Source organism: Rana temporaria, chromosome 2 (assembly GCF_905171775.1).
Source record: "Rana temporaria chromosome 2, aRanTem1.1, whole genome shotgun sequence".
Classification (NCBI taxonomy): domain Eukaryota; kingdom Metazoa; phylum Chordata; class Amphibia; order Anura; family Ranidae; genus Rana; species Rana temporaria.
The window spans coordinates 394,402,939-394,428,642 of NC_053490.1; the positions used below are offsets into that span (position 1 = coordinate 394,402,939).

The following is a 25,704-nucleotide window of genomic DNA, read 5'->3' on the forward strand; positions in this document are numbered from 1 at the left end:
GACCAAACCGACCGTGTGTATAGGCTATCGGTCTGTTTTCCTTCGGTCCAAAATTTTAAAACATACTTCAAAACCGAACCGATGGACCGCTGCCCCATCGGACGAAACCGATGGTTAGTACAGAAAAGCATCGGTTCAAAACCCGCGCATGCTCAGAATCAAGTCGACGCATGCTTGGAAGCATTGAACTTCGTTTTTTTCAGCACGTCGTGTGTTTTACATCACCGCGTTCTGACCCGATCGGATTTTGAACTGATGGTGTGTACACACATCAGACCATCAGGCCACTTCAGCGGTGAACCGATGAAAACGGTCCATCAGACCATTCTTTGTCCATGGTTTCTGCCATCAGAGATATTTATCCCAACAAGTGTTTCTCCTTTTGCCAGCTACCCAGTCAGTGTGTCTTCAACATCTGTTCATGTGACCTGGTTTAGCACTGGAGGAATATTTCTGATGGAATGATGGTGAAAGGTATTTTTCATCTAGATATATATGGACTTTGATTTAAGAGAGATTTCACGTTTTGGCACATTGAACACTGTTTACTTATTTATTATTTATTTTTGTATGTTTTTGTTATATTCACTGGCATTTTTAGGTTTGGATATAGCAAACTTTGTTGGCCAGCAACCACGCGTGGTATTACAATGTAGATTCATTGCAATACGTTTATTATTCCTAATTATATTTCCTGGTCAAGCCACCCTATTGTAAGTGAAATTTAAAAAAAATGTATTTATTAAAAAGTTGTTGTAATCTGCACAATCTGGTGAACTCTGTTTTGTGTTTCTATCAGAGGCATTAGTACCTTGGATTTCACATATCATATATATATATAGCTAGTTAGCTGAGCATCCCCCTGCCTATCTGGTAAAAAGTCAGCAGGACAGTAAGTGAGCAGAAACCTCTCTAACAGAATCCCAAAATGGCAGTAAAATTAAACAGCGGTTTCAACTCTTCTGCACTCTATCCAAAACTAAGAAAATAAGTTAGGGCTAAACTTACCCTTTAAATATACACTCACAGGCCTCTTTATTAGATATACCTGTTCAATTGCTTGCTAATCTGCAAATCACATAGCAGCAACTCAAAACATTTAGGCATCTAAACGTGGTAATGACTTGCTGAACTTCAGCTGAGCATCAGAATGGGATTTAAGTGACTTTGAACATGGCATGATTGTTGGTGCCAAACGGGCTGGTCTGAGTATTTCAAAAACTGCTGATCTACTGGGATTTTCACACGCAACCATCTCTAGGGTTTACAGAGAATGGTCAGAAAAAGAGAACATATCCAGTGATCGGCAGTTGTGTGGACATAAATGCCTTGTTGATGTCAGAGGAGAATGGGCAGACTGGTTTGAGATGATAAAAAAGCAACAGTCACTCATATAACCAATCGTTACAACCAAGGTATGCAGAATACCATCTCTGAATGCACAACACATCGAACCTTGAAGCAGATGGGCCATGGCAGCAGAAGACAACACCAGGCGCCACTCCTGTCAACTAAGAACAGGAAACTGAGGCTATAATTCGCAAAGGCTCACCAAAATTGGACAACAGAAGACTGGAAAAACATTGCCTGGTCTGATGAGTCTCGATTTCAGCTGCAACATCCATATGGTAGGGTCAGGATTTGGTATAAACAACATGAAACATGAAACATGGATCCGTCCTGCCTTGTATCAAAGGTTCAGGCTGGTGGTGTAATGGTGTGGGAGATATTTTTTTGGCACACCTTGAGCCCCTTAGTAGTAATTGAGCATCTTTTAAATGCCACAGCCTACCTGCTGACCATGTCCATCCCTTTATGACTACAATGTACCCATCTTCTGAAGGGTACTTCCAGCAGGATAATGCATCAGGTCACAAAGCTCAAATCATCTCACCACTGGTTTCTTGAACATGACAATAAGTTCATTGTACTCCAATGGCCTCCACAGTCATCAGATCTCAGTCCAATAGAGCACCTTTGGGATGTGGTGGAACAGGAGGTGCGCATCATGGATGTGCAGCCAACACATCTGCAGCAACTGTGTGATGCTATCATGTCATGACCACAAGCTGTGAGGAATGTTTTCAACACCTTGTTGAATCTATGCCCCGAAGAATTAAGGCAGTTATGAAGGCAAAGGGGGTTTCAACCCGGTACTAGCAAGGTGTACCTAATAAAGTGGCCGGTGAGTTTATATTACCTACTGTATCTTAAAGATAATAATTATGGTTACTAATTTCTATTCAATCAACACATTTTTTTTTATCAAATATTGTGTTGTATGAAGTTTTTTATGTGTGAATGTTGATTGTTAAAGGTCACATATGTTTGTGTGTTATTTTTACTTACAAACAATTATTAAAAAATGTTGGTTGTGCACACAATAAAGTGGCAAGTATTTTTGAGTCCACTGATCTGAACTTTCGTCTGAATTCTTTAAAGGTTTCTCGCTCAACTGCCCAAACCTGTGAAGTTAGCATAGGAAGAGTAACCATAGCAATCAATATTATCTGTATCCTCCACAAGTTTCCTTCTTCCTCTCATTGCCAGTAACACTTCTTCCCATTTGGAAGTAGAAAGTTACATTTATTTTTGATGGATCTTTGATGAAGTTGTTCACGAGATTATGAAACTCATCTGATGCAAAAATGTTTTTTTGGATATGTTCATCTTTTTTACAGAAATGTTACTTTTGTGTTTCTTTTCTCATTATTATGATGGAAAGAGAAAATGTTGGTGCAACCAATTCTTCAGACTCCAAACTGAAAAGCTCCTATAGTTTTGGCAAAAGCTTTCTTGGACTGGACAAATGTAATGCTTGCATTGGAACTTCTGCATGCAAGAAATTCTTTAAAGAAGAAATAAGGTTAGCAGCCTACTCTATCTATCTATTTATCTATCTATCTATCTATCTATCTATCTATCTATCTATCTATCTATATTTCTTCTATCTATCTATCTATCTATCTATCTATATTTCTTCTATCTATCTATCTATTTATCTATCTATCTATCTATATTTCTTCTATCTACCTACATTTCTTCAATCTATTGATCGATTTATCTATCCGCACAATATATTTTATCTAACCTCTTTATTGTTCTGTCTCTCATTTCATTATGTGTCTATAAAAATATCTATCTGTATAAACTACAATATGTTTCTTTTTTCTATCTATCTTTCGAATTAATATATCTTATCTAACCGATTTACCAATTATGGTTTAGTATTGTTCGAATAAGATATCTATTTGTATAATGTACAATATTTTTTACTTTTACTATCTATCTATCCATCTGTTTCATATACAGTGCCTTGAAAAAGTGTTCATACCCCTTGAAATTTCCCACATTTTGTCATGTTACAACCAAAATTGTAAATGTATTTTAATGAGATTTTATGTGATAGACCAACACAAAGTGGCACATTGTGAAGTGGAAGGAAAATGATAAATGGTTTTCCATTTTTTTTCCAAATAAAGATCTGAGAAATGTGGCGTGTATTTGTATTCAGCCTCCTTTACTCTAATACCCCTAGCTAAAATGTAGTGGAACCAATTGCCTTCAGAAGTCACCTAATTCGAAACTAGAGTCCACCTGTATGTTATTTAATCTCAGTAAAAATACAGATGTTCTGTGAAGCCCTCAGAGGTTTGTTAAAGAACCTTAGTAAACAAACAGCATCATTAAGGCCAAGGAATGCACCAGACAGGTCAGGGATAAAGTTGTGGAGAAGCTTAAAGCAGAGTTTGGTTATAAAAAAATATCCCAAGCTTTGAACATCTCACAGAGCACTTTCAATCCATCATGGAAAGCGTATGGCACAACTGCAAACCTACCAAAACATCCACCTAAACTGATAGGCCAGGCAAGGAGAGCATTAATCAGAAAAGCAGCCAGGCCCATGGCAACTCTGGAGGAGCAGCAGAGATCTACAGCTCAGGTGGGATAATCTGTGCACAGGACAAATATTAGTCGTGCACTCCACAAATCTGGCCTTTATGGAAGAGTGGCAAGAAGAAAGCCATTGTTGAAAGAAAGCTATAAGAAGTTCTGTTTGCAGTTTGCAATAAGACATGTGGGGGAACCTTTTGGCCTAAAAGCAAAACGCTACTGTATGTGTAATGGAACACTAACACTGCACATCACCCTGAACACACCATCCCTACCATGAAACATGGTGGTGGCAGCATCATGTTGTGGGGATGCTTTTCTTCAGCAGGGACAGGGAAGCTGGTCAGAGTTGATGGAAAGATGTATAGAACCAAATACAGAGCAATCATAGAAGAAAACCTGTTAGAGTCCTGCAAAAGACTTGAGACTGGGAGAGAGGTTCACCTTCCAGCAAGACAACAACCCTAAACATACAGCCAGAGCTCACATAGTTAGTCAGGTTAAAAAAAGACACAAGTCCATCCAGTTCAACCACAAAAAATAAAAAAACAAAATAAAAAACACAGTAAAATCCTATACACCCAACTCCATACCCACAGTTGATCCAGAGGAAGGCACAAAACCCCAGCAGAGCATGATCCAATTTGCTACAGCAGGGGAAAAAATTCCTTCCTGATCCCCCGAGAGGCAATCGGATTTACCCTGGATCAAGTTTACCTACAAATCTTAGTACTCAGTTATATTCTGTACATTTAGGAAAGAATCCAGGCCTTTCTTAAAGCAATCTACTGAGCTGGCCAGAACCACCTCTGGAGGGAGTTTGTTCCACATTTTCACAGCTCTTACTGTGAAAAAACCTTTCCGTATTTGGAGGTGAAATCTCTTTTCCTCTAGACGTAAAGAGTGCCCTCTTGTCCTCAGTGTTGACCGTAAAGTGAATAACTCAACACCAAGTTCACTGTATGGACCTCTTATATATTTGTACATGTTGATCATATCCCCCCTTATTCTCCTCTTCTCAAGAGTGAATAAATTCAGTTCCTCTAATCTTTCCTCATAGCTGAGCTCCTCCATGCCTCTTATCAGCTTGGTTGCCCTTCTCTGCACTTTCTCCAGTTCTCCGATGTCCTTTTTGAGAACTGGTGCCCAAAACTGAACTGCATGTTCCAGATGAGGTCTTACTAATGATTTGTACAGGGGCAAAATTATATCTCTGTCTCTGGAGTCCATACCTCTCTTAATACAAGAAAGGACTTTGCTCGCTTTGGAAACCGCAGCTTGGCATTGCATGCCATTATTGAGCTTATGATCAACTAAAACCCCCAGATCCTTCTCCACTACAGATCCCCCCAGTTGTACTCCCCCTAGTATGTATGATGCATGCATATTCTTAGCCCCCAAGTGCATAACTTTACATTTATCTACATTAAACCTCATCTGCCACTTAGTCGCTCAATTAGACAGAGCATTGAGGTCGGCTTGTAAATTGGAGACATCCTGCAAGGACGTTATTCCACTGCATAGCTTGGTGTCATCTGCAAAGACAGAAATGTTACTTTTGATCTCAGACCCAATATCATTTATAAATATATTGAAAAGTAAGGGTCCCAGCACTGAACCTTGGGGTACACCACTGATAACCTTGGACCATTCAGAGTAAGAATCATTAACCACGACTCTCTGAATTCTGTCTTTCAGTCAGTTTTCTATCCATTTACAAACTGATATATCCAATCCTGTAGACCTTACCTTACACATGAGCCGTGTGTGCGGAACTGTATCGAACGCTTTTGCAAAATCCAAATATATCACGTCCACAGCCACTCCTCTGTCCAGGGTTTTACTTACCTCTTCATAAAAGGAAATCAGGTTTGTCTGACAACTTCTGTCTTTCATGAATCCATGTTGTCTGCTGCTTAAATAGTTTTTTTCCAGCAAGAACTCATCGATGTGGTCTTTTATTAAACGTTCCAGTATCTTCCCAACTATAGAAGTTAAACTAACAGGTCTATAGTTACTTGGTAAAGACTTTGTTCCCTTTTTAAATATGGGCACCACATTGGCCCTGCGCCAATCCAGTGGTACTATTCCTGTCTTTAATGAGTCCCTAAATATTAGATACAGTGGCTTTGAAATGACAGAGCTAAACTCACCTAGGATCCGTGGATGGATGCCATCAGGTCCAGGTGCTTTATCCACCTTTATTCTGTCTAAATATTTCTGGACCATATCACTTTTGAGCCATTGTGGATTTGAGGCTGTGTCACTCCCACCCCCATTTTGGACATGAGCTCCCCCATGCTCCATTGTATACACAGAGCTGAAGAAAACATTTAATAAATTTGCCTTCTCTTTGTCCCCAGTCACCCACTCTAGATTATTTTGTAAGGGGCCTACATGCTCAGACTTCACCTTTTTACTATTAATATATTTAAAGAATTTTTTGGGGTTTGTCCTACTATCTTTTGCAATCTGTCGTTCGTTTTGAATTTTTGCATCCTTGATTTCCTTTTTGCATATCCTGTTATATTCTTTGTAACATTTAAACAACACTAGTGTTCCTTCATTTTTATATTTTTTAAAAGCTACTTTCTTATTGTTTATAGCTTTTTTAACTTTGACCGTGAGCCACATAGGTTTTATTTTTAGCCTTTTAAACTTATTGCCCATGGGAACATACTTTGCAGTGAGGTTCCACACAGTCTTTTTGAAGAATTCCCATTTCTGTTCTGTGTTCAGCTGTGCCAATAGTCCCTCCCAGTCCAAGTCCTGGAGAGCAGCCCTCATCCTTGGAAAATTTGCTCTCTTAAAATTTAGTGTTTTAATATTTCCTGTATGTATTTCTTGCTTATAGTTAACATTAAATGAAATCATGTTATGATCACTGCTACCCAGGTGTTCCTTTATCTGAACATTAGTAATAAGCTCTGCATGGTTTGAGATTATCAGGTCCAACAGGGCATCATTCCTAGTTGGGGCCTCAATAAATTGCACCATAAAATTGTCCTGCAATAGGTTTTTAAATTTTTGTCCTTTAACTGTCCCAGAAGTGCCATTAATCCAGTCAATTTCTGGGTAGTTAAAATCCCCCATTATTATCACCGTCCCAGACCTTGCAGCCCTTTCCATCTGTGCAAGGAGCTGAGTCTCCACCTCCTCATTAACATTGGGTGGTTTATAACAAACTCCAATGATTAATTTTGAACTACGCACATCTGTATGCAGTTCCACCCATAATTCTTCAGCCTCATCACACTCTCCATCAACCAGGTTCTCTTTCACGCTTGCTTTGAGGTCACTTCTCACATAGAGACAGACCCCTCCACCTTTCCTTTTTACCCTGTCTTTCCGAAAGAGAGCATAGCCAGGAATATTAATAGCCCAGTCATGTGAGGATTGAAGCCAAGTTTCAGCAATACCGATTACATCATAGCTCTCCTCATGCACCAGAGCTTCCAGCTCACCTGTTTTGCTTGGCAGACTTCTGGCATTGGTGAACAAACACTTAAATGTATTGTTACATTTTTCTCTGGTGTTTTTCATATAATTTATAGTAGTACAAATGGCACTACAATGGAATGGTATAGACCAGGAGTCTCCAAACTATTCAAAGGGCCACTTTATTGCCCTTCAGACTTTAGGAGGGCCGGATTGTGGCCAGCAGGGGAAGAAAATGTCACGGGCCTGGAATCAGTAAGAACAAATATGGCCTCAGGGTTGGTGGTCAATAGGAGGAGGAGTATTCCCCCTATTAGTAGGAGGAATAGTATCACATCATTGGTATCGGTGGACGATATAGTGCCCCATTGTTGGTGTCAGTGGGAGGAATAGTGCCTCATATCAGTTGGAGGAATTGTGGGAAGAATTGTGCCCCAAGGACCAGATAAAGGCTAGCAAAGGGCCACATCTGGCCCTCTGGCTGCAGTTTTGAGACCCCTGGTTTAGACTAAAGCATTGTTATGTATTAAAATGGCTCAGTCAATATCTAGACCTAATTCGAACTGAGAATCTGTGGCAAGACCTGAAAATTGCTGTTCACAGATGTTCTCCATCCAATCTGACAGAGCTTGAGCTTTTTGCAAAGAAGAATGGGCAAAAATGTCACTCTGTAGATGTGCAAAGCTGGTAAAGACATTCCCAAAAAGACTTGCAGCTGTAATTGCAGCGAAAGGTGGTTCTACAAAGTATGGATTCAGGGGGGCTGAATACAAATGCACACCACACTTTTCACATATTTATTTGTAAAAAAAAATGAAAACCATTTATCATTTTCCTTCCACTTCACAATTATGTGCCACTTTGTGTTGGTCTATCACATAAAATCCCAATAATATACATTTACATTTTTGGTTGTAGCATGTCAATATGTGGAAAATGTCAAGGAGTATCAAGGAAAATCAAGGCACTGTAATTTAAAGTAGAACTCCATCTAAATCTTATTTTTAGCTTTATATAGTGTGCTAAAGGATTATGGTCAAAGTCAAAAAGAGAGGGGAATTGATGATTTCTTGGCATTTTTTCAGAGAATATGAATTATAACACAACAACATTTCTTTTACTCATGGTTAGTGTTTGGCTAACACTAAATGACAACAGATACTACCCAAATTATCCCGATCAAAAGTTTACATACCCTGGTGATTTGGGCCTGATAACATGCACACAAGTTGACACAAAGGGGTTTAAATGGCTATTAAAGGTAACCAAACCTTGCATCTTTCATCCAGTGCTGCAATGACGTTTATTGATTCAGAGTCATGGGGAAAGCAAAACAATTGTCAAAGGATCTGCGGGAAAAGCTAGTTGAACTTTATAAAACAGGAAAGGGATATAAAAATATATCCAAGAAATTGAGAATGACAATCAGCAGTGTTCAAACTCTAATCAAGAAGTTTAAAATGAGGGGTTCTGTTGAAAGCAAACCATGGTTAGGTAGTCCAACTAAAATTTCAGCCACAATTGCCAGGAAAATTGTTCGGGATCCAAAGGAAAACCCACAATTAACATCAGGTGAAATACAGGACTCTCTGAAAACATGTGGGATGGCTGTTTCAAGATGCACAATAAGGAGACACTTGAAGAAAGATGGACTGCATGGTATATTCAGCAGAAGAAAGCCATTACTATGAAAATGCCACAAAGTATCCTGCTTACAATACATCAAACAGCACAGAGACAAGCCTCAAACCTTCTGGCATAAAGTCATTTGCAGTGATGAGACCAAAATGTAGCCTTTTGGCCACAACCATAAACGCTACATTTGACAAGAGTCAATCAGGCCTATGATGAAAGGTACACCATTCCTACTGTGAAACACGGAGGTGGATCGCTGATGTTTTGGGAATGTGTGAGCTACAAAGGCGCAGGAAATTTGGTCAAAATTGATGGCAAGATGAATGCAGTGTGTTATCAAAAAATTCTGGAGGAACATTTGCATTCATCAGCTAGGAGTCTGCGCATGGGACGTACTTTGACATTCCAACATGACAATGATCCAAAACACAAGGCCAAGTCAACCTGTCATTGGCTACTCAGAATCAAGTGAAGGTTCTGGAGTGGCCATCTCAGTCTCATGATCTCAATAACATTGAGCCACTCTGGGAAGATCTCAAACGTGCAGTTCATGCAAGACAGAACAAGAATTTACAGAAACTGGAGGCTTTTTGCCAAGAGGAATGGGCAGCTTTACCATCTGAGAAGATAAAGAGTCTCATCCACAAAGACCACAAAAGACTTCAAGCTGTCATTGATGTTAAAGGGGGCAATACACGGTATTAAGAACTGGGGTATGTAAACTTTTGATCAGGGTTGTTTGGGTAGTTTATGTTGTCATTATGATTCAGCCAAACACTAACTATGTGGAAAAAAAAGTTTTTGTGTTATCATTCATTTTCTTTAAAAAAATGGCTAAGAAATCATTAATTCTGCCAGGGTATGTAAACTTATGGGCACAACCGTAAATGTGTGTGATTCTGCACTCCCGCCTTGGGGGCGTGTGCAGCACCCAGCTGGCCACTCCTACTCATGATTACTCACAGCAGAAGACGATCTGTGGGTGCCGGGCAATGGATGTCCGCCAGCACCCACAGAAGAGGGGCAGATACACAGTAAACATGGTAGAGCTTTGTTCTGCTGGGGGAGGGGAGTAATCCATAACTATCCTTAGTAAAAGCACCTAACACAGTACACAAAACACTGGCTAAGCACACAGTTAACCCTTTGATTGCCCTAGATGTTTAACTCATTCCCAGCCAGTGTTATTAGTACAGTAACAAGTGCATATTTTAGGCACTGAGCACTCTATTAGTGTCACTGGTTCCCACAAAGTTTCAGTTAGAGTCAGCCTCAATATCGCTATAATGGCGCGTACACACCATCACTTTATGTGATGAAAAAAAATGACATTTTTAAAAACGTCATTTAAAATTACCGTGTGTGGGGAAAACGTCGTTTTATGTCTTCTGAAAAACGACAAAAAAAAATTCAAACATGCTTCATTTTTTTGTTTCGTTTTTTGTGTCATTTAAAGTGATAGTGTGTGGGCAAAACAACGTTTAAAACAACGTTTTTAAACCCGGCGCATGCTCAGAAGCAAGTTATGAAGCGATCTTGAATGGAACAGAGTGCCGTCGTACGTGCTGAACGTAACCACGCTTTGCTAGAGCATTTTGAAAAAACGATGGTGTGTATGCTACGTCGTCAGGGCCGATCCCAGACGGGGTGCAACGGGTGCTCTGCACCCAGGCGCCAGAGGGGAGGGGGTGCCAAAGTGTCAGAAGCATCAAGTGACACCATCAAGTCGGCACTGTGCTTTCCCGCAGCAGCAGCCGCTGTATCGTCCGGGGCTCCGGGCGTCACTAAATGGCGCCCGCAGCCTCGCCTGTGTGTCCTCTCTCGCCTGCCTGTCGCGCCCGCTGCCGCTATATACACAATAGCATAGCAGGCGCGCCTGGCGCGGCAGATCCATTTGTGTACACTGACTGTCCCTTCCCCACACTACCTACATGACCGCGCTGGACAATGGGCGGGACTTTTTAAGTTAAAAAGTGGGTGATTGGTTGCTAGGCAGCGGGGCAGTCCCAGCAATAAATCACTCACTTTTAATGGGAAAAGTCCCGCCCATTGTCCTGAGCGGCCACGCTTCATGTCCTGTGTGAGTAAGGTAGGTTTTCTGTGGGGAGGGGGGCTGTGCTGTGCAGGATAAGGGTTTGATAATGAGTGAGGACTGCGATGGCAGGGGGAGTCAGTCTGCGATTATGGTGGGAGTCAGTCTGCGATGAAGGGGGGGTCGGTCTGCGATGGGGGGGTCAGTCTGCGATGAAGGGGGGTCGGTCTGCGATGGGGGGGTCAGTCTGCGATGAAGGGGGGGTCGGTCTGCGATGGGGGGGTCAGTCTGCGATGAAGAGGGGTCGGTCTGCGATGGGGGGTCAGTCTGCGATTATGGTTGGAGTCAGTCTGCGATATGGGGGGAGTCAGTCTGAGATATGGGGGAGTCAGTCTGCGATATGGGGGGGAGTCAGTCTGCGATGAAGGGGGGGTCGGTCTGCGATGGGGGGGTCAGTCTGCGATGAAGGGGGGTTGGTCTGCGATGGGGGGGTCAGTCTGCGATTATGGTTGGAGTCAGTCTGGGATTATGGGGGGAGTCAGTCTGCGATATGGGGGGAGTCAGTCTGCGATTATGGTGGGAGTCAGTCTGCGATGAAGGGGGGTCGGTCTGCTATATGGGGGGGAGTCAGTCTGCGATATGGGGGGGAGTCAGTCTGTGATATGGGGGGAGTCAGTCTGCGATATGGGGGGGAGTCAGTCTGCGATATGGGGGGGAGTCAGTCTGCGATATGGGGGGGAGTCAGTCTGCGATATGGGGGGAGTCAGTCTGCGATATGGGGGAGTCAGTCTGCGATATGGGGGGAGTCAGTCTGCGATATGGGGGGAGTCAGTCTGCGATATGGGGGTAAGTCTGCGATGGGGGGGTCAGTCTGAGATATGGTGGGAGTCAGTCTGCGATATGGGGGGATATATTGACCCCAGACGATGTGCTTTTGACCACGAAACGCGTCGGGAGGACTACACTGTCGCCCCATTTACATGCAAGAGCTCTTTTACTTCCAGCCAAATTATAGCTTCCGGCTTACTCCTGGGGACCTATTCCATATAAGGACCTACCCACCAGTTGGACCTACGCTTCCTGCCAAGGACTGCTGTTTGACAATCGTCATATAAAGCCTTGACTGACCTCTTTTGGCATATGCCACCAGTGGTCAACAAGTTCCGGTAAGCCTGCACTTTTTCCGGTGATGGGATTGTCACGTTAAAGGAGTCACGCTTTTTCTATTTATTCACCTTTTCACTTGAATGACTTGTGGATGTTGATGAACTTTGCTACATACCTCGGATCATCACACTTAGGAGTTTTTGTTGGACTTTGTTTTTATGTTTGATACCACCTTAGGTGCATCAGTTCACGTGCCAGTTGGCACTGTTGTCACCCCTCGCTACAGAGGAATCTCACATGTTTCACAATTTGTGTCTAACATTTATTAATGTTATATGTGTTTTATTTTTTACTATACACATTTTTTGGTATTTTGATATTCATTTATTAATTTTAGCGCTACACATACGTATTTCTTTGGTTGTTTTGCTTTTTTGAATAAGCCGTGTCAGCAGCTACCATTTACGCACACCTGGCAGCGCAGGGTATCCACTCTCTTTCTGCGATATGGGGGGAGTCAGTCTGCAATATGGGGGTAAGTCTACGATGGGGGTGTCTGTGATTGGGGGGGATCAGTCTGTAAATTTGGGGGTTCAATATGTAATTGGGGGGGTTTAGTCTGTGATGGGAGGGTCTGTGATGGGAGGGTCTGTGATGGGAGGGTCTGTGAAGGGTCGGTCTGTGAAGGGTCGGTCTGTGAAGGGTCGGTCTGTGATGGGTCGGGTCGGGTCAGTCTGTGATGGGTCGGGTGAGTCTGTGATGGGTCGGGTCAGTCTGTGATGGGTCGGGTCAGTCTGTGATGGGTCGGGTCAGTCTGTGATGGATCAGTCTGTGATGGGTCAGGTCAGAACTCTAGAGTTCCTTTGGCACTTTTTCTAGTCTCCTTGAGCAGTGAACAGTTGCTAATTGATTTCCTGCCTTAGAGTCTCTTCATAACTTCAGGACTAACACCACTTACCGAGGACACCTCTACCACCGATCGTCAATGTAACAGAGCACTGCACTAAACACCAATGTAAAGGGGGGACCTCGCCAGCTAACCACTTATGTAAGAGGACACCATACTGGGCAATAATGTTAAAGAGCATGCCTTTACTTGGCCACCAATGTAAGAAGGTGCTTCTCCAACTTGACATTTGAAGCCCCCTCTCTCTGTCCACTACCCTCTCTCTCAGCCCAATTGGTGAGCAATGGTAGGCTGCATTTGGAGGGCACTGGTGAGGCTGCATTGATCTCTTGTACCATGTCTGCAGTCTCTGACCATGTCTGCAGTCTCTGACCATCTCCTGTATTGTGTATGGGGGCTCTTTCTAAACAGACTCTCTAACAGAAGCCCTCTCTGTGTCCATTAGAGAGACCCCCCTCCAGGTTCAATTAGAGTACTCTGCTTCTCTTCCTGTATTTTGTTTATTGTTAAGAGATCATGGGAGGATCCCAGGGTAACAATGACTCCTTAGGGGAGCATCTCTGTGTTTGAGTCGTTGCCATAGAAACAATTGCAAAGGGGGAGGGGTTAGTAAGATGACCACCCCCTTGTAGGGGCACCAGAAATATTTCTGCACCCAGGCACATATGACCCTAGGATCGGCCCTGTACGTCGTTTTTAAAAATGAAGTTTCAAAAACGTCGTTTTTTTTTCATCACAGAAAATGTCGTTTTTTTCCATCACAAAAAACGACCGTCTGTACGCGGCAATATAAGCTTTTTTTTTTTTTTGACCAGAAATACAGTATGTAGCAGAATACATATTGGCCTAAATGTATGACGAAATTAGATTTTTGTTATTATTTTTTTAATGGATATGTTTTATAGCAGAAAATAAAAAATATTGTTTGTTTTTTTAAATCGTCAGTTTTTTGTTTATAGAACAAAATAAGTGAAAACACAGTGGTGATCAAATATCACCAAAAGAAATCTCTAGTTTTCAGGGGAAAATTACATAAATTTTATGTGGGTATAGTGTTGCCTGATCGGGGATTGCTATTATTATGAAATTAATTTATAAAGTCTATATATATTAATATATATATGTATATGTATATGTATATATATATATATATATATATATATATATATATATATATATATATATATATAAATGTGCGTATTTTTGCACCTTTATTAAGTTTACTAATTTTTCATTTGAATTTTATGGACACTCTTTATTGATTGATGGTTTAAACAGATATATACAGTAGTTATTTTGGCACTTGCACTTTATTTTTGTTAATGAGTTGCACTATTCTAGGGGTTTATGATTGCTAAGCATTTACTTGAAGCATTTACTTAAAGATATATATATTTATAATTTTTTTTCAGAATTGTTTAGAATATTGATATTGGATTAATATCAGTTTTGTATGTATGCATAAGGGGATGCACTGATTACAATATACACATTTTAAGTATTAAAAATGTCCCAGAAACAGTGGTCAGTGGAAAAAAAATTACCCTGGTGTCAATGATCAGTTGGAGGAAAAAATAACCTAATCTCCGTGGGAAGAAAAATATTTCCATGTGTCAGTGGTCAGTGGAAGGAAAAATACCCTTCTGTGAATGATTATTGAGAGGAAAAAAATATCATAGTGCTTGTAGTCAGTGGGAGGAAAAATTCCTTGGTTTCAGTGGAAATAAAACATATCCAAGTGTCAGGGCTCAAAATTTCAAGTCCTGAGCTACTAGCCAGGCCTCAAGAGTTACTCGCCACCAGTTGCCCCACCTAATTCATACACTGCCCTGCGCCCAATTGCACCCGTAAACACGCCCTCGTAGATTATCTCATGGAATGACAATGTTTTATGCAGAATCAAGTTACAAAATTAAATATTACCAACAACAACTTTAACAAAATGGGACAGGGCACTGGGGGCAGACCAGAGGGACAGGGCACTGGGGGCAGACCAGAGGGACAGGGCACTTGGGGCAGACCAGAGGGACAGGGCACTAGAACTGGGTCTCTTCCCCATTCTCTTGCTGTCTCCTCTGCAACTCCCATCCATCCTCTCTCTCTCTCTCCCATTCATCTCATCATCAGGAGCCTGTGTGTGCGGCTCCACGCTTGCATGTCCCCACTTCCCCCTTTTATTCAGGCTGGCAGAGAGGAGAGGAGCTGCAGCACAGCGGGAGGAAGTACAATCCAACGCTGAGATCCACACAACTGCACAGCCATTGACACCATAGCACAGCGCACACTGACAGCGCACAGCACACATTGAGACCAGTCTGTTCACAGTGCTCAGGCTGAACTGTTGGACACTTACATAGAGCACAAGGAGAAGAAAACTGCACAAACTAGAAGGCTGCCGCTCTCATGTCAGGGCAACTTTCAGTGAGCGCTGCACCGGAGTGGTAATTTTGGCAATCCTCCACCTCACTCATTACTTTCTGCTCTCCAGCTACATTGGTCGGGGCCCGGGGGCAGGCTCAGAAAGGTCATACTGTTAGGTCCCATGGCTTAATGAGAATTGTAAGGAGAGCACCTGTGTACTGCTCTGCCTGTGCGCGGCTCACCAGACTACTTTTCCCGAGCATGCACCTTTCCTCTTCGGCCGCCAATCTCATCAGGACTCTAAGGCCCCATACACACGATATAATTTATCCGCGAATACGGTCCAGCGGACCGTTTCCGCAGATAAATCCTCTCGTGGATTTCGGCGGATTTTCATGCGATGGTGTGTACACACCATCGCATTGAAAACCGCGCCGAAATCCTCTTGCGATGACGTGTCGCGCCGTCGGCGTGATTATGACGCGACGACGTGCGCGACGCTGTCATATAAGGAATTCCACGCATGCGTCAAATCATTACGACGCATGCGGGGGATCCCTTCGGACGGATGGATTCGGTGAGTCTGTACAGACCAGCGGATCCATCCGTTGGGATGGATTCCAGCAGATGGATTTGTTGTGCATGTCAGCGAATATCCGATCTGCTGGAATCCATCCCAGGGGATAAATATCCGCGGAAAAAGATCCGCTGGCGTGTACACACCATAGGATCTATCCGCTGAAACCCATTTGCTGGGATTTATCTGCGGATGGATTCTATGGTGTGTATGGGGCCTAAGTGTAGGCACAGATTGGAGGAAGATTGGTCATGCAGCCCTGTCATCACTCGCCCCCAGCTTAAATCCACTCGCCAAATGCTAGTAGGCGAGTGGAAATTTTGAGGGCTGCAAGTGTCATGGGTAAATGAGCTAAAAACACTACTGTTAGTGGTCAGTGGAAGTAAAGTATACCCTGGTGTCAGTGGTAAGTGAGAGAAAAAAATGTCCTAGTGTCAGTGATAAGAGGAAGTAACAAAATACCCTGGTGACAGTGAAAGGAAACAATACTCTGGTGTCAATATGAGGACGAAGCACTCTGGTGTCAGGGGGAAAAATACCCTGGTATCAGTGATTGGTAGGAGGTATAAATGTCCCAGTGTGAGGCCTCGTACACACTACCGAGAAACTCGTCGTAAATGAAACATCGTTTTCCTCGACGAGTTCCTTGTTAGGCTTGTCGAGAATCTTGATAAGCTTTCTTTGCGTACACACTGTCAAGACCAAATCTCATCGTTCTCAAACGGGGTGACGTTCAACAGGTAGGACGGAAGGCAGGGGCGGGCTGGGCCGGGATGCAAAGTGGCACTTTCCTCCCGGGCCACTCTGATTCCCTGTAAAAAGGGCCGCTGTACTGCCAGCTCTGAACTGCGCATGTCCGGCTGTGCCCGCAATAGATTAGAATAGGCCGCGGACCCTGCAGTGCAGTACAGTACCGTACCAAGTCTGTCTGACTATAGTACCACTACCAGCACAGATTTGCTCCCAAGTCCCGCGCACGCCGCACATTGGCTGGAGATCACACCGTTATGGCTGTCATGTGACCAGTGGTGGGCGGGGCTTCGGATGGTACACAGGGACGGGGCTCTTGGGGAGAAGGCTGCTTGACTCATGTGACAGGCTGCTGTCGGACGGGGCTGGAAGATGGCAACCTGCGGGAGAGACATGTGCTGTGCTGTGTTGCTGCTGTCGAGAGAGAGAGAGAGAGAGAACAACCCCAGAGGAGCTGGTAAGTGTAACATAACTACTACCACAACCTGCATACACCCACCCTGCATTCACCCACATACACCCACCCTGCATACACCCATCCTGCATTCACCCACATACTTTCACCCATCCTGCATTCACCCATCCTGCATTCACCCACATACACCCACCCTGCATTCACCCATCCTGCATTCACCAACCCTGCATTCACCCACATATACCCACCCTGCATTCACCCACATACACCCACCCTGCGTACACCCACCCTGCATTCACACACCGTGCATTCACCCACCCTGCATTCACCCACCCTGCATACACCCACCCTGCGTACACCCATATTCACCCATCCTGCATTCATCCACATACACCCACCCTGCATACACCCACATTCACCCACCCTGCATACGCCCATCCTGCATTCACCCACCCTGCATTCACCCATCCTGCATTCACACACATTTACCCATCCTGCATTCACCCACGTACACCCACCCTGCGTACACCCACCATGCGTACACCCACAGTCACCCATCCTGCAATCACCTATTCTGCAATCACCCACATTCACCCATCCTGCATTCACCCACATTTACCCATCCTGCATACACCCACCCTGCATTCACCCATCCTGCATTCACCCACATACACCCATCCTGCACTCACCCATCCTGCACTCACCCACCCTGCACTAACCCACCCTGCGTACACCCATCTTGCATTCACCCACGTACATCCATCCTGCATTCACCCATCCTGCATAGACCCATCCTGCATTCACCCACATACACCCATCCTGCAATCACCCACATTCACCCATCCTGCATTCACCCATCCCACATACACCCACCCTGCATACACCCACATACACCCACCCTGCATTCACCCACCCTGTATTCACCCATCCTGCATTCACCCACGTACACCCACCCTGAATTCACCCACATACACCCACCCTGCATTGGTCACCACCCATCACACCTCTCTATTACCCTTCAGGCCAATGTACACTGCATTATATGTCACCATTAAGGATGAGCTCCGACGTGTTCGCACAGCCCACGTGCAGAGTCCGCCAAGAAGTCGGCACCGCGCTGCGCTAATCACAGGCAGGGAGACATTGTCCCGATGCTCGGCTGAGACCGGGAAATGTCTCCCTGCCTGTTATTAGCGCAGCGCGGTGCCAACTTCCTGGCGGCTCTGCACGTGGACTGTGTGAACACACCGGAGCTCATCCCTAGTCACCATACCCTGTGTGTACTCCTCATACCCTGCACATATCCATTACACCTGCTCAACTACAGGCGACTAATGCACAGCTATCCACTCCCTGCAGAGCCCTGACACCACCCAACTAGGGTTGCCACCTCATCCCCTTAAACCCGAACACATGTTAATTACACAGGTTCCGAGTCTAATTTGATGCTAAAAGGGACCAAGTGAGTTTAATTACCACCTTAATCAGCCTCAGAACCTGTGTAATTCATGTGTGTTTGGTTTAAAGGCATGAGGTGACAACCCCAACCCCACAGAACATTTCCTGTATTAGGTCCACAGTCTCTAGGCATCTCTAGTATCATGCCTGCAGTCTCTGACCATCTCCTGTATCATGTCTGCAGTCCCTGACCATCTCTAGTATCATATCTGCAGTCTCTGACCATCCCTAGTATCATATATGCAGTCTCTGACCATCTCTTGTATCATGCCTGCAGTCTCTGACCATCTTTTGTATCATGTTTGCAGTCTTTAACCATCTCTAGTATCATGTCTGCAGTCCCCGACCACCTCCTGTAGTATGTCCACAGTTTCTGACCATCCCTTGTATCATGTCTGCAGTCTCCGAATATTTCTTGTACCATGTCCCCAGTCTTTGACCATCTCCTGTAATATGTCCTCAGTTGCTTACCAGCTCTTTATATAATTATCTCAGTCTCTGACTATCTCCTGTGTTATGTCCATAGACTCTGACTATCTCTTGCATCATGCCCATGGTCTTTGACTTTATCCTGTTGTGTGTCTGCTATCTCTGAAGCTCAATATTCACTAAAATTTAATGTGCGATCCCTTGGTGATATAGAAGGCCACACTTGAGGGCCCCCATATCTAGAAAGTTGACCACCACTGTTGGTTTCTGATATCACATGACCAACATAAGGGGACACAAATGGAAGTGTTTCGCCATTTGCACTTGAGGCTCGGTTCACATCTAAGTCTGATCCGTCGTACGGCAGGGGTCCAGTGCATGCTGGTTCAACGTTTCAGGTCCGATTTCAGCCCGAATTCCTGGCTGAATTCGCACAGCGTTTTTCTGCAAAATGCACCAAACCCGCTGCGGAGATATGACAATCGGCTCCATAGAGAGACGATCAAAATCTCCTGCTATTGTGAATTGGCTGCAGGGATCCAATTCGCAATGGTGTGAACCCAGCCTGACAAAATTGTTGTGAAGGAGGATTTGACTATAGTAACAAAATATGATTTTAATGGACTTTGAAATGGTGGAGCTAGAGCATTTGTGACCACTGCAACCCCCGCGGCTCCCACACTAATATGGGAAGTGTTTATCGGAGTTCTTCTTTAGAAATAAACTATTTAAAGCTTTTTTATTTATGTATACAGGCATTTTATCAGTAAGTGCTATAAAAGACAAGCCTGAATTGCATCAGCTTCTGTACTGAACTAATAGCAGCTATTTGCTAAGTGTTTTAAGCCCCTGACCTCTTTTTATAGTTAAATCCAAATATGAAATCTGTTTCCAGTGTGTAATGTAAGCTAATTTAATTTAAGATACTGTAATCTTCTCCTTTGATCATGCTTTTCTAAGTATCTATAAGTCATCTCCACAGTGATTTCACATAAATGCTTCTCAAACTTCTCCTACAAAGTAAGCTAACGATTAGTTATAATTGCTAATCTATGGAGTTGCACTTTACAATTTACATTTTATTCAGCTCTCAAAGTATATGTGTAAAACTCTATTATAAAAAAAAATGAAAAATCGCCTTATAAAAGTCTTAAAATACAAAGACAGAAGTTTAATCCTCTCAAAACAGATTACATATTAATCTATTGCATGTTCTTTTCTAAATCATGTTCCAGACAGGCAATTTAATTTTTAATACATTATATCTTTTTTTACATTAAACTTACCTATATACAGCTGATTGATAAGTATATGAGCTGTTATGAAACATCACCACTCTTAGCCACCAATCAGGTCAACATGGCAAAAATGTAATTGGTGGAGCTTGGTGATGTCTGAATATTAGCTTCCTTGCTGCATGGTAGGATGAGCAGAGTGAGTATGGCATATTTATTTTGCTGTGAAATGACTGAAAAAGTTTTCTTTTAATATATAGGGTGTACGTTTGGGGGTGTATTTAGGGTATATTCGCATATTTAATTTTCCTTTTTCAATTTTCTTTGTATATTTGATCATTATTTATTAACTGTTGGTTTAAAGTGGTTGTAAACCCACTTTTTCACTTTTACCTACAGGTAAGCCTATAACAAGGCTTACCTGTAGGTATAAAGAATATCTCCTAAACCTGTACGGTTTAGGAGATATTCCCCTCGCAATGCGGGCGGCGCATGCGCAGGGGGGAATCCACGGCGAAAGAACCGGCATCCGCCGGACCATGCCGATTTTAAATCTCCCGCGCACGCGCGGGAGTGACGTCATCGCCGCTCCAGCCAATCACAGCGCTGGAGCGGCGATACCCGGAAGACACGCCGGAGCAAGATGACATCCTGCTCGCGTGGACCAGGTAAGTGGTGTTCACCTCGTTCCGAGGTAAGTATTTCATAATCGGCTAGTATGCGGTGCATACTAGCCGATTATGCCTTTTGCCTTGCAGGTTTGAAAAAAAAAAAAAAAGTTTATGTGGTTTACAACCGCTTTAAGTTTTCTACTTTTACTTTTTTTTCTGCATAAAAAAAAAGATAATTAGAGCCCATTCACACAGGGGCAACACGACTTCCACCTCAACTTTGGGAGGCAACTTGGACACTTGAGTATGAATCACAGCGCGACTTGGGGCGACTTACAACGCGACTTGAAGTCGCCTCCAGGAGGGGGAACTTCACGCCAAATTTTAAATAAAAAAACGCCAGATCCCAGCCCCCCACCCTATGTGAATGAGTATGGGGTACATCTTACCCCTACCCATTCACCTGGGAGGAAAAAGTGTCTAGAAAAAAAACACACTAGACAGGTTTTTAAAGTAATTTTTTAGTCAGCTCCGGGGGTCTTCTTCCGACTTTGGGGGTCTACTTCAGACTTCTCCGCTCTCTTCTCCCGCTCTCCTCCTGCCGGGCACCGCTATCTTCTTCCACCTCTTTTACTAGGGGTGGCCCGGTCTTCTCCCTTCTTCCGACTTCGGGGGTCTTCTTCCGACTTCTCTGCTCTCCGGTTCTTTCTGCCTTCTGCCGGGCACCGCTATTTTCTTACAGCTCTTTTACTAGCAGCGGGCCGTTCTTCTGCGTCGTCTTCTTCCCTCTTCTCTTCTTCAATGTTGACTCGACGCTTCCTCCCACTGTAATGCCGGGTGCGCAGTGCATGAAACGATTTTTATAGGCCTCTTATAATGTCACAGTCCCATCATGCTTCGGGTGGTGATGAAATAAGGGGCGGGGTCACCGGGGGATATCACCTGGTGACCACGCCCCATGCCTATATAAATTGTTGCGCACCGCGGGAGGGGGCTGTGGTTGCTCATGCTCGTGCCCATGCGTGTGCATGGCCCACCTGTGTGCAGGCACCTAGAGGACTAAGACCTAAGACTCCTACTCTTGTGCAGGTTGTGCAGTGAGCTAATATTTGTGTATTGTAAGACTATAGCACAACAGTGATTGCATTTTTGTGATAGGACCTCTGCTTTACAGTGAGGACTATGTCCCCCAGAAGAGGTACAAGGGCTAGAAAAAGAGGCACTAGGATACCCCCGCTTATGGCTAAGGATTCTGAGCATGCCTGCAGTTTACCATCCCCCTCTGTCAGTCTGGTAGGATGATCATGTGCCCCTGTCTGGTTTTGCAGCTTCTCCTATATACATCACTGAGGATGCTTTAAACGTTGCTTTGGATGGCTTAGAAGGAAGGATTGCTACTATAATTGCAACCTGCTTAAAAGGTGGCAGAATACATAGTAGATCCCTTTCATCTGCTCTGGCTCTCTCAGATGAGCATTCTGAGGGTGAAAAATCCCTCTGGAAATGAGGATCAGGTCCAGTCTGAGGACTCAGAGGATGACAGAATTCCTTCTACCTCTCAGGCGCTAAAGATGCAGATGCAATAATATGCAGAGATGGTGCATGTCACTTACAAATTGCCTCCTGTTGAAGCTTCCATGTCCTCTGTTTCCTCCTTGGGATCTTGGAAATCCCCACAGGCTGCATGCTCCTTTCCAGTTCATCCCTTGTTGGATAAACTGATGTATGATGACTGGGTTCACCCAGACAAACTGTTTTCTCCTCCTACGCAGTTTTCCCTCCTTTATCATATGGAGGAAGGTTTCTCTAAGAAATGGGGGGTACCTGCTATAGATGCAGCTATTTCTTGTGCAAAAAAAAGCCTGACCTGTCCTATAGACAATGCTCAGGGCTTTAAGGATCCAACTGATAAAAAGCTGGAATCTTTATTGAAACTCCTCTATGGCCGGTGCTGTAGTACAACCTGCATATGCAGCGATTGGCATGTGTCAGTTCCTCAAGGAACAAATGAAGCAGATGGTTAACCTCCTCCCTACAGAGGAGATTGAGGTTTATGAGGACCTTCCTAAGGCCCTGTGTTTTACGATTGATGCGATTATGGACTCTGTTTCGCAAGCAGGCCCGGATTTACTCCCTTTGCCGCCCCAAGGCCAGGTGCTTCAATGCCGACCCCGCCTGCGCAGTACAGGGGAGACATTATCCGCCGGGGGACATTTTCGTCAGGACACTGAGAACCGGGGGGGTGTTGCTGCCAAAAATAACATTGAGCATTGGGGGGGTGCTGCTGCCGAAAATGACAAAATTACATTGAGTGCTGCCGCCATTATAAAAACTCAACACACAGCCATTAATGTCTAAACCACTGGCAACAAAAGTGAGTACACCCCTAAGTGAAAATGTCCAAATTGAGCACAAATTGTCAATATTTTGTGTGACCACCATTATTTTCCAGCACTGCCTTAACCTTCTTGGGCATGGAGTTCACCCGAGCCTCACAGGTTGCCACTGGAGACCTCTTCCACTCCTCCATGATGACATCACACTGTTGGTAGATGTTAAAGCACTTCTCCCCCTTCAATTTGAGGATGCCCCACAGATGCTCAATAGCAGTGGCGGTGCATCCAAAGAGGGAGCAGGAGCGCCGCCCCCTCTCTCTCCTGCACCGCCACTGAATACAATACATAGATTCATGCATTGCATGAATCCATGTATTGTTGCTGCCGCCCACTATTCAGATGGCCGGCCCCCTGGTGAGCGCCGGCCATCTGAATAACGGCAGCTGGTTGGCTTTGGAAGTGCTTATGAGAGCCAGTGGCTCTGATAACTATTTGGAAGCTGATTACAGCCCTCAGGCTGTAATCGGAAAGCCTAACCAGGAGACGCACGGGGGGTGCGTTCCTTGGCTAACACTGACAGGCGTCTCAGCCAATCAGGTTCACCGATTCTGGTTACCGGTAACCTGATTGGCTGAAGCGTCATTGAGGGCGGGAGAAGACATCAAGGGACTTTGGAAGGAGGATGGCTGACCCCAGAAAGGTAAGTGCCGGGCGGGGGGCAATCTGGCAGCATTTTACAGGGCGACAATTGATGGGCACAGTGGCGACAATTGATGGGCACAGTGGTGACAATTGATGGCACAGTGGTGACAATTGATGGCACAGTGGCGACAATTGATGGCACAATGGTAACAATTTATGGCACAGTGGCTGCATTTGATGGCATGGCACAGTGACTGCGTTTGATGGCACAGTGGCTGCGTTTGGCATGGCACAGTGGTGACAATTCATGGGCATAGTGGCGACAATTGATGGCACAGTGGTGACAATTGATGGCACAGTGGCGACAATTGATGGCACAGTGGCTGCGTTTGATGGCATGGCACAGTGGTGACAATTGATGGGCACAGTGCGATAAATGATGGCACAGTGGCTGCGTTTGATGGCATGGCACAGTGACTGCGTTTGATGTCATGGCACAGTGGCTGCATTTGATGGCATGGCACAGTGGCGACAATTGATGGCACAGTGGCTGCATTTGATGGCACAGTGGCTGCATTTGATGGGCACAGTGGCTGCGTTTGATGGGCACAGTGGCTGCGTTTGATGGGCACAGTAGCTGCATTTGATGGGCACAGTGAGGCTACAATTGTTTTTTTTGTTTTTCGAAAAATTTAAAGCACCAGCCGCCACTGCTCAGTAGGGTTTAGGTCTGGAGACATTCTTGGGCAGTCCATTACCTTTACCTTCAGCTTCAGTATAGATATATGAATGTTATGCCGCGTACAGACGAGCATACATGTACGATGAAACCGGTCCGCCGGACCGTTTTCACCGTACATGTATGCCCGGGGATTTCTGTATGGTGGCTGTACTCACCATCATACAGAAATCCGCGCATAAACAATACGCGGGGCGTGGCCGCGACGTCGCCGCGACGATGACACGGCGACGTGGGCGGCCCTGCCAGTTAAATGCATCCACGCATGCGTCAAAGTCATTCGACGCATGCGAGGGATGGCGGGCGCTCGGACATGAACGGTAGGTCTGTACAGACGACAGGATTCCAGCGGGCTGTTTTAAAACAAGTCCGGAAATATTTGCCCGCTGGGAAAAGGCCCGGCGGGCAAATGTTTGCTGGAATCCTGCCCGCTCGGGCCTACACACGACCGAACATGTCTGCTGAAACTGGTCCGCGGACCAGTTTCAGCAGACATGTTCGGTCGTCTGTACGGGGCCTTAGTCTTGCTGAGACAATTAGAGGATCAAGGGTCACTTGAAGTCCAACATTTTTCTGATCTCACACATTCTGTTCTATTTTCTGAGTGTAATTAAGCTGCACATGCTGTAAAATTAAGGCAAGACACACTGCAAGCTTCATTTTTCAGTTATAAATAATTAATAGCAAAAAATAACAAAATGAAAGAATAATAGCAATATACAGCGGGTAAAATAAGTATTGAAGACATCACCATTTTTCTAGGTAAATATATTTCTAAAGGTGTGATTGACATGAAATATTCACCACATGTCAGTAACAACCCATGCAATCCATACATACAACATAACCAAAACAAATAAGTTCAGAAATTAAGTTATGTGTAATAAAATGAAATGACACAAGGAAAACGTTTTGAACAGATGAAGAAAGGGAGGTGCAACAATGCATGGGAAGCCACCAGCTGAAATCAATAATTACAAAGCAATCTTGCCCCTTGTCAGCGCAAATAAATATCAGCTGGTTCAGTCTCAACTGATGGCCTAAAAAATGGTATCTCATTACCAAGGTGTCACACAAGAAACATCTCATGGTGGGTAATAGCTAAGAGCTCTCTCCAGACCATCACAATAGTATTGTT

General features: G+C 44.3%; 1 protein-coding gene across 1 annotated transcript in view; it reads left to right on the forward strand.

Annotated features, from left to right (window-relative positions):
- The first annotated feature begins 2,148 nt into the window (after positions 1-2,148).
- The window catches only part of DIPK2B (divergent protein kinase domain 2B), a 112,105-nt gene continuing 88,549 nt past the window's right edge, over positions 2,149-25,704 (forward strand). Inside the window, exon 1 of the mRNA XM_040338055.1 lies at positions 2,149-2,866. Within this exon, the coding sequence (XP_040193989.1) occupies positions 2,649-2,866 (218 nt within the window). The 5' untranslated portion in view covers positions 2,149-2,648. The remainder of the gene's footprint in view (positions 2,867-25,704) is intronic.